Raw genomic sequence first — 15,201 nt, 5'->3', positions numbered from 1 at the left:
AAATAGGGAATAGAGTATCACCATACTGACCCATAAGCAGCTAGGAGAAATGTGATGGACGTCCACCCCGACGCGCGTTTCGGAGCACTTGCATTTCTCCTAGCAGCTTATGGGTCAGTATGGTGATACTCTATTCCCTATTTTTGCATACAGACTAATGTTGTATATGTACTTGGGCTTGGTTTACAATTTAGTCTGCCTATATATGATACACCTTATTGTCTGGCCCCTATATACATGCTATGTACCATTCTCTAGCAGGAGTTTATGTGATGTCCGTCTTTCTGTTAGTGTGTCTGTGGACCTTTTTATATGTTCTATTTTAATATGTTCAACAATAAAAATTCTATATTTTTTATATCTTCATATAATACTTATGCGTCATTGCATCTTTGTTCGTTTTTTGGTCTGGATTTCTAAATTGAAAGCCTAAGGCTATGTTCACATCTGGCCTATTCTGTCAAACTTATTGAGAAAAATAGTGCTGCATGTGGCATTGTTTTTCCCCTCAAAATGACAGATGCCTCGGTAGAACCTGACAGACCCCAGTATAAGTCGGTGGGCTCTGTCGGGCGCTGCGGGTATTCGTCGTGCGATGAATCTGACACGGCATTGTGGCTAAAGAGGAAACCACCACGCAGATAACTGCGTTTGCTTTCAATTTTTACCTTTTTCTCTTGATATGAAGCATTTTTTGTTAATTCCTGATATATTGGTAAGAAAACAGGGCTGGAAGTTTCGATCCTATTTTGCATTCTAATATTATCTACTATTTCCAGGTATAATTGTCGCTGCTTTTCTGCTCATCGGGCCAGAGTAATTGTACACTTTTGAATCTGTTTGATCGTATTTTAGAGCTGTCTAGGCACTTGTCCTTCTGAACACAGACCTACAATTCTGTATATTCAGCTTGAAAACGTATGTCCATGAATGTTAGGTTGGGGACAGGGGTGGAGGCGACAGAAGAACCCTATGATTTCCAGCGTTTGATTTTCATAGTATGAAGTGCTGGTTACACAGCTCACCACTCCGGCCTCCCTAGCAAAACCATATGCAGCAGGTGTTAAAAAGCAGCCGCCTTCTCCCTCCGTTCATTGAATACAGGCCGGCTTCAGCACGTTTCTGAGATGGAGATGTAGATCTCAGTGATTCCCAGCCTTACTACTATGGGGTGACTTCTGAACAATTGTTCTACTCCCGGGAAACTCCTACTCCTAAAAGAAGCTTGGTGTAAGGGCGGCTAAAGCATTCTATAATTTTTGCCTAGTGCTATATTTTGTCTTAGGGCCTGTTCACATCATGTTTTTACACTTCGTTTAGCATGTATGTCGGTAAAGCTACCTACGTACACGCTAAACATGTCAATAGGACTCAGTTTTCTCGAGGGAGGCCAAAAGAGTGTCCTTTTTGAAGGATGGAATATCGTAGTATACTACTCTATTTCATTCTGAGGGTTGCCGGAAAAAAACGTATATCGCGCGGTATACGTTTTTATTGTTTGGAGCTTACGTGTGACTGATGCCACTATATGACATTCATCACAGGTATATGTTAAATGTATACCATACCACTGGGAGCTTCCCCAGGGCCAGAATCCCCGAGAAGAGCCTCAGGTAGTTCTAGGCCTGGGAAAACCCGTAACGTCCGTGGCTTCTCCGGACACAGCGCTTAAAGTAGCACTGTGCCCGGGGAGTTCAGGCATAGTATGCCACTGTATACCTATACAGTGGCATACATCGCTACCTTCTGTCGGAGGTATACATCAGGACACCACCCTACATATGCCTCCTACAAAAGAAACAAAGCGAGATGTGAACTGGCCCTTAGATGTCTTCTCTGTTTTGCCAAGCATCTTTCATCAGTTCATAATCTTTACTGTAAAAGTGACCAGTCTTGCTTCTGCGTTCTGGAGAAGCCCTAACAAGGTACCGAGAAATCCTCGTTGGGAACTGCTCTCCAAGGGTAATGCCTTTTATACAATGAACTATTATAACTTGGCCAATGTTACTGTAGCATGTTTATCATATCTGTTTCAAGGACCTGCAAACTGTTCTCTACCAAATTCTGATACTTCGCAGTATTGCAGGCAACAGTCTCAATTTGTGTGTATGTCAGTGTATATATGTGTGTGTGTGTGTGTGTGTGTGTGTATATATATATATGTGTGTATAGATAGATATAGATATATAATTCACAGTAAAATATTTACTCATGCCACTGACTGCTTTTATCTTAAAGGGTGTCTCGAAACAAGTCTGAGAAGAAGCGTAGAGACCAGTTCAATGTGCTCATTAAGGAGCTTGGTTCTATGCTGCCAGGAAATGCCCGGAAGATGGATAAATCCACAGTGTTGCAAAAGAGTATTGATTTTCTGCGGAAGCACAAAGGTGAGTAAATAGACGTTCTCCAGTTAAACTGTTTTTAATTCTAATCACAAGGGATTTTATTTTGCCTCTCGGTCACATTATATAACTTAGGTAGTGGAAATCGGGTGTGCTTTGATAGAATTACAGAATATTACATCTGCCTTGTTTTTTATTCCTGTTCTTGGGGCTAGGGATACATTTAGGGATAAGTGCATGGTTTTTGGTTTTGTTTTGCTTTAGCTCTTTTTTTTTTCATTTTGGGAAAAAAAAAGTACATTGCTTCCTATAGGGCATAGACCTCCAGGTCTCTCATGTGCCAGCACAATACTAATTTGGTTCAAGCTGTGTAATGAAGCCAGAGCGCTCCTTGGTTATTCTGCTCTACTAGCAAATGGTGTAGGAAAAAGGTCTCGTCTTGTGTGGACACTGAGCCTCCTCCGCCTTGTGCATGAGGACTGCAGGATGAGGCGTGTACGATAGATAAACCATCAGTTTTATATGGTTATAGTCCCTGTGGGGGTATCTTCAACCCCAGTGTTACGGAGTAGCGCTTCCTGTTTGGAATTGCCAAGGTGACCTTTGATGCCTTTTACCTTTACACATTCTCATCTCTGGGAACTCTTGTAGAACCTCCGCAGCTCTGCATAACCCACATGTATTCATTTCACTAGTCCTATTGAGAAAGCTCAAACACAACATCCTTTGTCCCGTTTAGAGCATTTGATTGTAATAATTATTCTGTACTGCAAAAATGATGCCGAAGAAATTGTAAATGTCTTGTCTGCAGAAATTAGCGCACAGTCAGACGCCAGTGAAATTCGACAGGACTGGAAGCCGGCGTTCCTTAGCAATGAGGAGTTTACACAGCTTATGTTGGAGGTGAGTGTCATCCTCTGTCTTGATGGTTGTGTTTTTATTAATGGAGCTGATTCACGTGTTCCCATAAATGAGACCTCCACCATTCAGCCATAACCTTAAACCACCTGCCTTAACATTGTGTGGGTGCCCTTTGTGCCGCCTAAACAGCTCTGATCCGTCGAGTCATGGCTGAAGGTGCACTGTGGTATCTGGCACCAATACGTTAGCAGGAGATCCTTTGAATCCTGTAAGTTGTTAGGTGTGGATGCTCCTGTATAGGACTTCTTTTTCCAGCACATCTCAGATGTTCAATTTTGGAATGAAATCTGGTGAATTTGTAGGCAAAGTCAATACCTTCAACCTTGTTCCTCAAATAATTCCTGAACACACAGCAGTGTGGCATGGCGCGTTGTCCCACTGAAAGAGCATACTTCCATTAGAGAATACCGTTTCCATGAAGAGGTGTACTAGGTCTGCAACAATATTTAGGTAGGTGGTACGTGTCAAAATAACATTTACATGAATAACAGGACCCAAGGATTCCCAGCAGAACATTACCCGCAGCATTACATTGCCTCCGCTGGCTTGCCTTGCTCCTATAATGCATTCTGGTGCCATCTCTTCCCCAGGTAAGTGCACGTGATGTAAAAGAAAAGGTGATTTATCAGACCAGGCCACCTTCTTTCATTGGTCCATGGTCTAATGCTCGCATGCCCATTGTAGGCGCTGTGACTGGTCTGTGGCTATGCAGCAAGTTGTGATACACTGTGGCAATTTGTGTGACAGTAGCTCTTTTGTGGGATTGCATCAATGAGTCGGTACACCTGTTGTATTGGTTTTGGTAGGCACTAACCACTGCCTACCAAGAAGACCCAACAAGACCGGCCGTTTTGGAGATGCCCTGACCCAGTTGTCGAGCCATCACAATTTGATCGTTGCTCAGATTCTTACACTTATCAATTTCTCCTGCTTCTAACACATCAACTTCAAGAACTGACTGATTACTTGATGCCTAGATATCCCACCCCTTGACTGGCGCCATTGCAGCCAGATAATCCATGTTCTTCTCTTTACCTGTCAGTGGTTTTACTGTTCTGGCTGAAAGGTGTTGGGGTGTATGTATGTATGTATGTATGTATGTATGTAAGGTATTAAATCATCAGTTTATGGAATATTTCATGGGATTGTCTCACCAAGAATAAACCTTCTTAAAAAGAGTCCAGTGTCACTGATAGGTGTGGGTCTGGATACTGTAACCCATGGCTGCTATCCCCAGAGAAAACTGGGTCTGGATATACGTTTCTTCTACAGTGAATATGTGGAATTACATGTGGTCATTCAAATGAATGGTCGACCATGTAATACATGGGTGGCTGAAGTCTGCTCTTTGCTTGGCTCATAGATGGGGGCCCGAGCTGGAGTAAAACCTCTCTGATGTCCATATCCTCTGATAAAGCCTATGGACGGGGTGGTCGATAGGAGACATTCTCTTTAACAGAACTCCTTTCCCTTTGAAATGATTTCACGTCTTTTAGGTTCCCAGATTGCGTTTTCTGTTCTTTTCCTGTGGTAACTGTATGCAGAACACCGCGACGCTGTACATAAGCTTCTCCCTTGTAGGCACGTTCATATGGGCTGGTTTTTGTATATTTGTGCCATCGTTCTAGTTACCTAGGTGCAAAACTAATTGAATGAAAATCCATTGTATATAGATCGTGTCTGTTTTCTGGTTCTAGGCCCTGGATGGATTTTTCCTGGCAGTTATGACAGATGGAAATATCATCTATGTATCGGAGAGTGTTACACCTTTACTTGAACACTTACCTGTAAGTATTCGCTGCTAATAGATTGTTACTGTTCTTCATAACCTTTCAGGAATGGAAATTGAAGTGGCTTTGTCAGGTCGCCTTTGCTATCCTGTCTGAGTACAGCATGCAGGGGGGTTCTGTTTCGTTCGGGGATATGTATCGTTTTAAAAGCTTATATTATATACAGGGAGGGCGGTCTATCAGTCAAACAGGTTTTTACATGAAAATACTGCGACTATATATCTCCCCCTCTATCCTATGCTTCACTCAGGGTAATGGATTACATTGCTTTAATTATATCAATGTCTATACAGTGGACCGCGTCTCAACTTAAAGAGGAACGGTCACCTCTCCTGATATGTCTGTTTTAGTAAATACTTGCATTCCCTATAACAAAAAAAAAACAACCATTCTGGCGCACCTTTCGTAGAATTCTGCACTGTGCCTTTCCTCTGTTATTCCTCCTGGAAATATCTGACTTGCCTTCTTGATGTTGCTATTCCCCTTGTTAATCGGGCATCTACCTACACAATAAGTTCTGTCAATATCTCACCCTATTGACCAGAGGAATGGTAATTCCCAGTTGCCAATTTATTTATACATTTTCAGGAACAATAAGAGGAATGGCACATCGCAGAGTTCTAACAAAGGCCGCTCCAGAATTTTTATTTTATGGGGGAAAAAAAAGGGTCTAAGGGCTCATCCACACTGCACAGAGCCTTTTTGGCTTTCTTTAGAAGGGAGCTCTTGTGCTGCCATGCACCCGTGTATGAAGATATTCTCCCTTAGAGACAATACTTCTAGGGGAAAATATCTCCGTATATGCGGAGTCCGATGGAGCGTGCAACGTTCTGACACAGAGAACCTCAGAATGAAACCAGATGCATACACAGGTACAGTAGGGAGCTCATGCACCTCTGTGGCAGCCGTGTAACGGCTCCAAACAAAATGAAGCCATAATATGACCATGTGCATGAGCCCTAAAACACACATGACCGGAGAGGCGGCATCATTACATGTATAAGATTCTTTTATGTTTCAGAAACTCATTTGTCAACAATTTTACCTCAAATGAACTGTGGGCAGGATCCCTGTCTCCTCATGTCTTCCCCTCAGGCATTTGCAAAACCAAACATGTTGAAATTGAGAAATGAGCTCTGGGTTAAGTTTTGGCTCTTTATCACCACCTATTGTTCATAACTGATACTGCATCTTTTGCAGGTTTTTGCTAATTCCATGTTCATTATTGATCAGTCAACTACAGAAAATAGTTCTCGCTGTACATTCCAGAATAGTAAGATTAGTCACTAATTGATAAGTTGCATTCCTAGGAGCCAGTGGGCATCGTTCCTGGAAAAATACTGAGTGCCATAAATTCAGGCAGAGTATTTGCTGAGTGTTGGACTACTCTGGTCTCTACCAGATTAAGGGGTCCTGTGTGGTCACCCTTTTCTTGCCATGGCTTGAGCATTTTCGGGTGACCATGCACATGGCCAGCAATGAACACTTTTTTATTGGGGTGTTATGATGACTACCTAATAATAAATGAATAATTACAATGTGTTTGCCCGTTTTACTGAATTTCCCCATTGTAAACCTGTCACTATTCTAAATTCCTCTTCTCGTGCACTACATGGCAACTCGTCTCCTATGATGATTGATGAGGGATCGTCATATTGAATGTACTGTATTATGAGTTTGCTTTGTGTGAGTTTTTGAGCTGGACCTATATTCTATGGCTTATTGGACTTTATATTGTATTTTATCTGTGTTTATATCTTTCTCTTTCAGTCTGATCTTGTTGATCAGAGTATATTTAATTTTATCCCCGAGGGGGAACATTCAGAAATATATAAAATCCTGTCCGCACGGATGTTGGAAAATGCGTCTTTGGGTTCAGATTATCTTAAAAGTAAGTATTTTTTATATTGCGTCCTTGTTACGTTTCACACAGCCGGGATTCGAACACATGAATGGAATAGTGCAAGTTGCTTTTCTCACAAATGCTGTAATACATTTCTGCATGAAGCAATAGTTTGTACGTGGCTGATCTGAGATAGTTCGGGTTATTTGCGGTCTACGCTGTTGCTTGGGAAAGAGATGCAAAGTTAACAATTCTTGGTATGTTTCTTGATCACTGCTATTCCTGTACGGGGCGACGCCGCTATTCCTGTACGGGGCGACGCCGCTATTCCTGTACGGGGCGACGCCGCTATTCCTGTACGGGGCGACGCCGCTATTCCTGTACGTTGATCCTCATTCCCCCTCCCCTCCACTACCCTTGTACGCCAGGCTACAATATTCTTGCTTAAGACTAGGAAGTAGACCAGTATAAAAGATGACTATGGCACATGTGTAGTTCTTATAATAGAGCATTTATTGCAGCGTTTATATAATATTAGATCTTTTAAATCTGTAAGGTGAATCTTTATTTTTACATGTTCTGACATTAAATGTGTCGCTAGAATTTTTTTTTTAGTTAAACAATTATTATTTGAGTGATTTACACATTGTTTTAATTTTTTTCACAAGTCAGGAAATATTATAAATTTAGATTCTAATTTATAACATTTCCATGTGCTGGGCACTAGAGGGAGCAGTTCCCAAAATTGCAGCATGGTCAATGTGGTAAAGCAACCTCATTGCTTTATGCTGCAAATTTGGGGTAGAAACACTCGCTCTAGTGTCCTCACACAATCCCCCCTCCCTTATTCTGGCTAGTGCCAGGAGAAGGAGGGGTTTGAATCTTCAAACCTTCTACAATGTGTGCCGCCATGTTTTGAGCGACTGCACAGTGTTGGAGGATTAGATACAGGGCTCAGCAGACCGTATAACATGAACATACACGAACATAATACATACATCACATACACGAACATAAATTACCTGCTCCTGCCGCCTCCGCTCCTATGCCTTGCGTCTTCGCTTCCTTGAACATATGGCCGGATGCCGCGGCCGGAAGTCGTCATCTTACTGTCCGGCAGCGGCTTCCGGTCTACAAGAAAATGGCGCCGGATTTCGCTCTGAGAACGAGCTTCATTTTGGTCTGTGTGGGAGCGGCGCATGCTCCGTTCCCACACAGACGGCGTACGCTGCAGAGAATGGAACGGCCCCCGTTCGCATTCTCTATGGGGATGTATGTGCCGTATTCCAGCTCTGTATGTGTCGTTAATCGACACATGCGGAGATGAAAAAAGAAATGGCAGCCCCCATAGAGAAGTAAAAGTAAGAACAAAGTAAAAAGTAGAACACAAATAAATAAAATGTATTTTAATATCATACTAAAAGCAATATTATAAAAAAAAAATCATGACCCCTTCCCTTTAAGGCTGTTTTTAGTCAGGCCTTGTGCACATTTTGACTTACCAATTCCCTCTGCATGTGAAATGCTTCAATGTAGCAGCTGTATTGGATGGCTAGGAAGAACTTGCACTAGCAGGAATCCCTTCGTAATGGTTGTCTTCCCAATCTACACTCTAGAAGCTGAATATTCCTCATCCTTTTAAGCAATTTGTCTATATATATTTTTGTTCTTTCAGCAAAAAATGAACTTGAATTTTGTTGCCACATGTTGCGGGGAACTGGGGACCCAAAGGAACCAGCCACATATGAATTTGTAAAATGCATTGGAAATTTCAAGTCCTTGAACAATGGTAATTAGTATTACAATATGCATCATACACACATCTTAATGAACTATTACAATGGAGAACTCCTGTTTGGTGGTGTCTGATCTTTACTAATCAACTGGGAGACTTTTGTGACCACATCTTTCTTCTTTTGTCGCTGTCCAGGACTTCTTTAAAGGGATTGTCCGTTGAAAGGGAAAACGTTTTAGTTTTCTTTTCTGAAATTAAGAAACTTTTGTAAAATACTTTAGTTTTCAAATCTGCACGTGTTACAGGTTTTCAGTACCCGCTGCTTGGACCCGGAAGTTCGTGTCCGCAGTTGTTGCAGTGACCCGTCAACACAGGCTCCGAGGGAACAAACTCCCCCTTCCTCTCTGTGTATTGGTGACGGATGAAGGGGCTGGCTGCCTGGCTCAGTTCATCAGCTAAGCCAGCCCAGTCACTGTCACGGCTGAGTCAGAGACTGAGAAGGGGCTGGCTTATCTGATGAATTGAGCCAGGCAGCCAGCCCCTTCATCTGGTCACCAATACACAGAGAGGAAGGGGGAGTTTCTTCGTCTGACAACCCTTTTAATAATCAGCAGTTTTTAGGAAAGCTTACAGCGACCACTTGTTTCCCCTGCAGCGTCATCTAGTATCAGACGTTACTTATTCAAAAGACTGGGGTATGCTGAGTCTTCAATAGTGGGAACCAGTCATCTGCTAAGAGGAGAGAGAGGTCCTGAGCAAAGCACCCACCCATATATAAAGTCCAAATGCTCTAATAGGCAAGACTTTCTACTGCAAAAACTGAAAGGTGATCAATTAGAGCCCCAACAATACAATGCAAAATGTATGGGATTTTATACCGGCCAGGTCTCTCAACATTTCTTTACTGTTCGTTTTAGTGCCGAACTCCACGCACAATGGCTTTGATGGGGCATTGCAGAGGTCTCTCAGGCCCACGTATGAAGAAAGAGTCTGCTTTGTAGCTACTGTACGACTGGCTACACCTCAGTTCATCAAGGTATGTCTTCCTTAAGGTTTACATTGATCTGTTTTTTGGAGAACATGATTTGATAAATTCACCATATTATCAGCTATATTGGGAAGTTGGATCAGTGCACATTCTCAACTTTTTTTATTTTTCGTTCCAATGCATCTAAAATAAAAAAATAAAACCATTTTATACACTGTCGTTATTTAAACTATCCTATGTCTCCATGGTAACAGACTACGAACAAACCTTATCTTGTAGTCCTATATTCGTCTGTCCCCTACTTCTTTCTAACCTACCAAATGTACATGAGTAAGAAGTAGAGGACAGATTGAAGGGTGTATGACTGTAGGATCAGACTACATAGCTTGTTTTTAGTCTGTTACCATCAAGACACATAGGTCTCTCTATAGGAGCTGTAGAAACAAAAAGGTTGGAGATTTTTATTTCAGACTATTTGTAAAGTTGTTTTGTTTTAGATGTATTGGAGCAGAGCATGGTTGTGGAGGTGTACATAGCCTTTCACCTTCAAATAGATCCTGTTTTTAATTGATTATTACAGCATATTGTTACAGTTGTGTTTTTCTGTATCTAACACCAGGAAATGTGCACTGTGGAGGAACCTAATGAGGAGTTCACATCAAGACACAGCTTGGAATGGAAGTTCCTCTTCCTAGACCACAGGTAGGTAGATCATGCACCAAGTAGATTTATGATTTGGTGCATTATTTTAGGTTAAAAAGTAGAGTAAATTCTGACCAACTCCTAGGGAAAATACGAAGTCCTTAACCCCGCCCACACACAGTGATTGACAACTTTTCGTGTATCAGTGTGTACAGAGAAGGCTGTCAATCAGTCTGTGTGGGTGGGGTTAGCAGGAATCTGTCTTTCCAGGGAGTCCTGTCAGGATTTAGGCCTCATGCACACGACCGTAAAAACTCCCGTTATTACGGGTCGTAATTACGACCCGTAATAACGGGCTCATAGACTTCTATTGGCCACGGGTACCTTCCCGTTTTCTTACGGGAAGGTGCCCGTGCCATTGAAAAAGATAGAACATGTCCTATTTCAGGCCGTAATAACGGCACGGGCAGCCCATAGAAGTCTATGGAGCTCCCGTAATGACGGGTGGCTAAGTGTGTGCACCCGTCATTACGGCAGCGTTGCTAGGCGACGTCGGTAAATAGTCATTGTCCAGGGTGCTGAAAGAGTTAACTGATCGGCAGTAACTCTTTCAGCACCCTGGACAGTGAATTCCGATCACAATATAGAGCAAACTGTAAAAAAAAAAAAGACGTTCATACTTAGCGAGAACTTCCTCCTTCTTCCTCCAGTCCGGCCTCCCGGCCGTTGCCTTGGTGATGCGTCCCTCTCGACATCCGGCCCGACATCACATCACATGCTGCAGCGGTCACATGGACTGCCGCGTCATCCAGGGATGTCGGGCTGGATGTCAAGAGAGGGAAGCGTCACCAAGGCAACGGCCGGGTAAGTATGACTTTCTTTTACTTTTACCTCGGAAAGGGCTGCCCCTTCTCTCTATCCTGCACTGATAGAGAGAAGGGGCTGCCGATTAGTGCAGTGCAATTTTGCATTGAAAACGTGCCCGTAAATACGGGTGGAATACTGGTGACACCGGAACCGTATTTACGGGCACGGATCCGTAAATATTGGTGCAAAACGGGTCGAATACGTGTGACCAAGGACCCGTATTTACAGGTGGGAAAAAATACGGTCGTGTGCATGGGGCCTTACTCTGCTTTTTACTTAAAAATTCTGCTTCAAGTCGTATGAACGGATATTTTATGGAGCTCAGTGTTTATCCCTCTGTTATATGCCGCTCTCAGATAGGACTGTATGAATCACCGGACAGGTTCTCTTTAAATCAGAGCAGTCATGATATAAGGAAGCATTTGCTAAGTTTATACTGTTCCCTGGCAATATTGTTCCTTCAATCAGCCGTTTTCTACTACTTCAAACATAGAGTGGTTTGGTAGAGATGTTGTTAAGTCTTTTTGTCAGAAGCTGATGTCAGATGAAAGGCAATTGGCTCTCACCTACTGTGCTTACCGTATTCATGTACTGCTTAATCTGACTCCTATTACCATTTCCAAGCCGATATTCTGTGTAGAACATCATTTGATTATTAAGAATCTTTTTTTTTTTTTAGATGTTACGCCGTATGACTAAGCCATTCGTTCTGAATGGTGATTGTTAAAAACAATTGAATAATGTTGTTATAGTGGTGCGTTCAGTGGTGAATCATAGCAACTAAATAATAGCTCTTATTTGATTATAGATAAAAAATGGACGGCTACTACTACTGATACTACCAATAGTTAAGGCGCCGAGAGCATTGGTTAGATTCTCCGGTATCCTCACTCACGGTTAGAAATACAAATACAACAAAACCAGCTCTCCAGGGAACTTATGTGAAAAAATTATATTATCCTTATTAAATAAAGATTAGAAAAACCAAGATGTACGGTACATATATATATATATATATATATATATATATATATATATATATATATATATATATCACACAAATGATGCTGTGTATATATTAATATTTATTAGTTCATTGGGATGCACTATACATAATCCACAATAAAAACCATATACAATTATAAAATATTCAATCATTTATGACGTTTTGTTTTGTGTAATATCAGTTTATTATATTTTGTTTCATTTTTTTATGTTGTATATATTACATATTTTGTATGGTTTTATATTGTGGATTGTGTATAGTGCGTGGGATGTCCCAATTGACTAAATAATATCAATATAAACACGGCATAATTTTGTGTGTGTGTGTGTGTACATATTGTTTTTCTCATTTTGTTTATCCATTTTTCACTTCAGTCGCCTGGAGAGCCGGTTGTGTTGTATTTCTTCTTTCATTATACTTGGCTGATTAGTTGATGGATTTCTGAACATCATGACAATATGCCTTAAAGTTTTGAGCTTCTACTTCTGTCTGAAGATTTTTGTGTTACCCAGTTAGACCATGTCATGGGAGGGAAAGTTAAATCATCACCCCAAGCTAGCCACAGCAGAGAACTGCTTTGGCAGCGTACATCCAGTGATCCACTTAACCACTTATCGACTTTTGACGTAAATGTACATCATAGTCGGTAGGGAGGGGCTTGTAAAAACAGACTGGGCCGGCTCCATACGCTGCAGTTGTGAGCTGTGTATTACAGCGGACACCGTGCACTAGCAGCCGGGATTGGAGATGTTTAACCACTTCGATGCCCTGAATGCTATTGACCGCATCATCTCAGCTTTTAGAAAGAGTGGACCGGCCCTTTCTGTCACCCCATTTACCCCCCCCCCCCCCCTAACCTCCCATTCATCACCACGACACGATTGCAGGGGTGCCGATTGCAGCCTGTGGGACTAATAAAGGTCCCTTGGTTTGCCGTCTTGGTCCTCCTATTAATACTTGTCAGATTGTACTAAAAAACCCTGCAGCCTAAACTCATCCCTCTCCTCCTAAAGTTCCTGGCTCACGTGCATCCGCATTAGATGGGGTAGAGGGTGGCGGAAGAAAACATGGTTACCTTCCAAGAGACGTATACACTGCTTTTTTGTGTTTTTTTCCTTTTATATGTTTTGAAATTGTGACATCGAACAAAACAGGAGCAAGAAACATAATGATATAAGATCAGGTTTTGTTTGTGCTTTATTCATGGTTTATTCACTTGCAGACTGCACACTATTTATTTTAGTATCATGTAGAGCCGGAAGAGACTTGAATTACTGCAGCCCTTTACTTCCTCCCTGCTGAGAGGGGAAGATATTTCTAGAATAAATTTAATATATATTACCCATACAGAATTGCAAGCTGTGTGTCTGTATCGGAAACTTGCTTGTTCATGTGATCATAGCAACATTGGCGCTGAATAATGCAGGCAGCCTCTTTCTCTTTCTGGAGTGTGTGGGAGAATAGGGAAAAAAGGGCAAGTGTGATATGAGCTAGTAGAGATAGTGGCTGTGACCGAGCTGTAGCTCCACTGTAACATAACAGACAATGATTCCCGTTAGTGAGAAGTCTGTAGCACAAACTGAGCTTTTAAGGGAAAGGTTTCACAAAAGTACTGCACTGTGCTCTTAGACCCTCATGTAAAGTATTTATTTTTTTCACTGGCGGTACACTATTTTTGAAAGTGGAATATAATGGAATTTAATGACGAACCTGTATGATGTCTTCTCAATACACATTGCTGATGTCCGCTTTCTTTGTAATCTTTCTGCAGGGCTCCTCCAATAATCGGATATTTGCCTTTTGAGGTGCTGGGTACATCTGGCTATGATTATTATCACGTGGACGACTTGGAAAATCTTGCAAAATGCCATGAACATTGTAGGTAGATTGGTGCGGAGTATAGATCATCTTGTGGTTGTTCTGACTTATCTGGACATTTTTTATTTTATTTTTCGAAACCGTGAAAGTTAATTTCATTGTTTAATAAGTAAGCGCTCAATGCAAGTTAACATGTGGTTCTAAATCCTTTAATCCCGAGCCCTATGGTCCAGAATTCCTACTAATCCAAGAATCTTTCAAATACCAGATTGGCAGGAAATTGCCCAATCGTTCTGTAAATTTATACAGTGAGGACCCTAAACATTTCAGTAGACAACTTCTTGAGATGAGTGCATGCTTTTTGGGGGTTTGTTGCCATTTGAATGTTACCATGATTTACTTTTTTCCTAAATTTCTCCTGGTCAGTGATAATGTTATGTAGAATTGGTTTTATTGTTTCTTTTATTTTGTTTCTAGTAATGCAGTATGGGAAAGGCAAGTCTTGCTACTATAGGTTCCTGACCAAGGGGCAACAGTGGATATGGTTGCAAACTCGATACTATATCACCTACCATCAATGGAATTCCAGGCCAGAGTTCATTGTGTGCACTCACACCGTCGTAAGGTAAAAACATTGAAGAATTTCCGTCGCAGATCTATAAATCTCGTGTTACTTGTCTGCATGCAGGTTTGATTTTTATATTGCTCAAACAATGAATATATGGCGTAAGAATTTGTTGGTAAAATAACATAATTATGAAGGTTATATTTGTATCATCCCCTACACACAATCTGGATTGCTGTAATGTCAACAGAATGTTTGATGTGGATGAGGTTGGATGACTGACTTTGCTGATTTATAGGTGTGTGTATATAACGTTATGGGGGAAAATAGAATTACGTAGGACGCAAGAACAACTTGGGTTTACAGCAGCAGCAAGGTTTCTGGGGTTCTGCAGAATGGTTTCTCGTGGCCACACAGAGGATGTAAATTGTTAATATTCATATATTTTCGTTATCACAACGAAAATGAATTTGTCAAAAGGCCAGCCTGCAGTGAATATATGAAGGTTAATGAGTCACATCAATGGTAGAATGAGTGTGGCTTTCAAGTCACCTCAGACCCCATTCTGTAGATAAAAGTGGTGGTGAACTTTGCCTGAGAACCCGGTAAAGTTCAGTAGCTGTGCCATATTCCTCGATTGACATGCATGGTCTTGAAGAATACCGGATACTAGTAGATGTACCC

The 15,201-nt window shown here is 41.5% G+C and overlaps 1 protein-coding gene across 8 annotated transcripts in view; it reads left to right on the top strand.

The window, feature by feature from the left end:
- Positions 1–15,201, top strand: part of CLOCK (clock circadian regulator) — an 89,026-nt gene that overhangs the window by 66,664 nt on the left and 7,161 nt on the right. For 6 of the 8 annotated variants that reach the window (XM_075859823.1, XM_075859844.1, XM_075859837.1 and 3 more), the window contains 10 exons: positions 2,239–2,387; positions 3,154–3,245; positions 4,961–5,050; positions 6,824–6,944; positions 8,572–8,685; positions 9,287–9,457; positions 9,549–9,667; positions 10,239–10,321; positions 13,906–14,012; positions 14,430–14,577. In XM_075859823.1, coding sequence (XP_075715938.1) covers positions 2,239–2,387; positions 3,154–3,245; positions 4,961–5,050; positions 6,824–6,944; positions 8,572–8,685; positions 9,287–9,457; positions 9,549–9,667; positions 10,239–10,321; positions 13,906–14,012; positions 14,430–14,577 — 1,194 coding nt within the window. The remainder of the gene's footprint in view (positions 1–2,238; positions 2,388–3,153; positions 3,246–4,960; positions 5,051–6,823; positions 6,945–8,571; positions 8,686–9,286; positions 9,458–9,548; positions 9,668–10,238; positions 10,322–13,905; positions 14,013–14,429; positions 14,578–15,201) is intronic. The other 2 variants (XM_075859851.1, XM_075859858.1) reach the window with 1 other exon arrangement.

This window comes from Rhinoderma darwinii, chromosome 1 (genome assembly GCF_050947455.1).
Source record: "Rhinoderma darwinii isolate aRhiDar2 chromosome 1, aRhiDar2.hap1, whole genome shotgun sequence".
In the NCBI taxonomy this organism is placed as follows: domain Eukaryota; kingdom Metazoa; phylum Chordata; class Amphibia; order Anura; family Rhinodermatidae; genus Rhinoderma; species Rhinoderma darwinii.
Note: the sequence above shows the minus strand (reverse complement) of the source record. Positions and strands in the feature narration are given on the sequence as shown.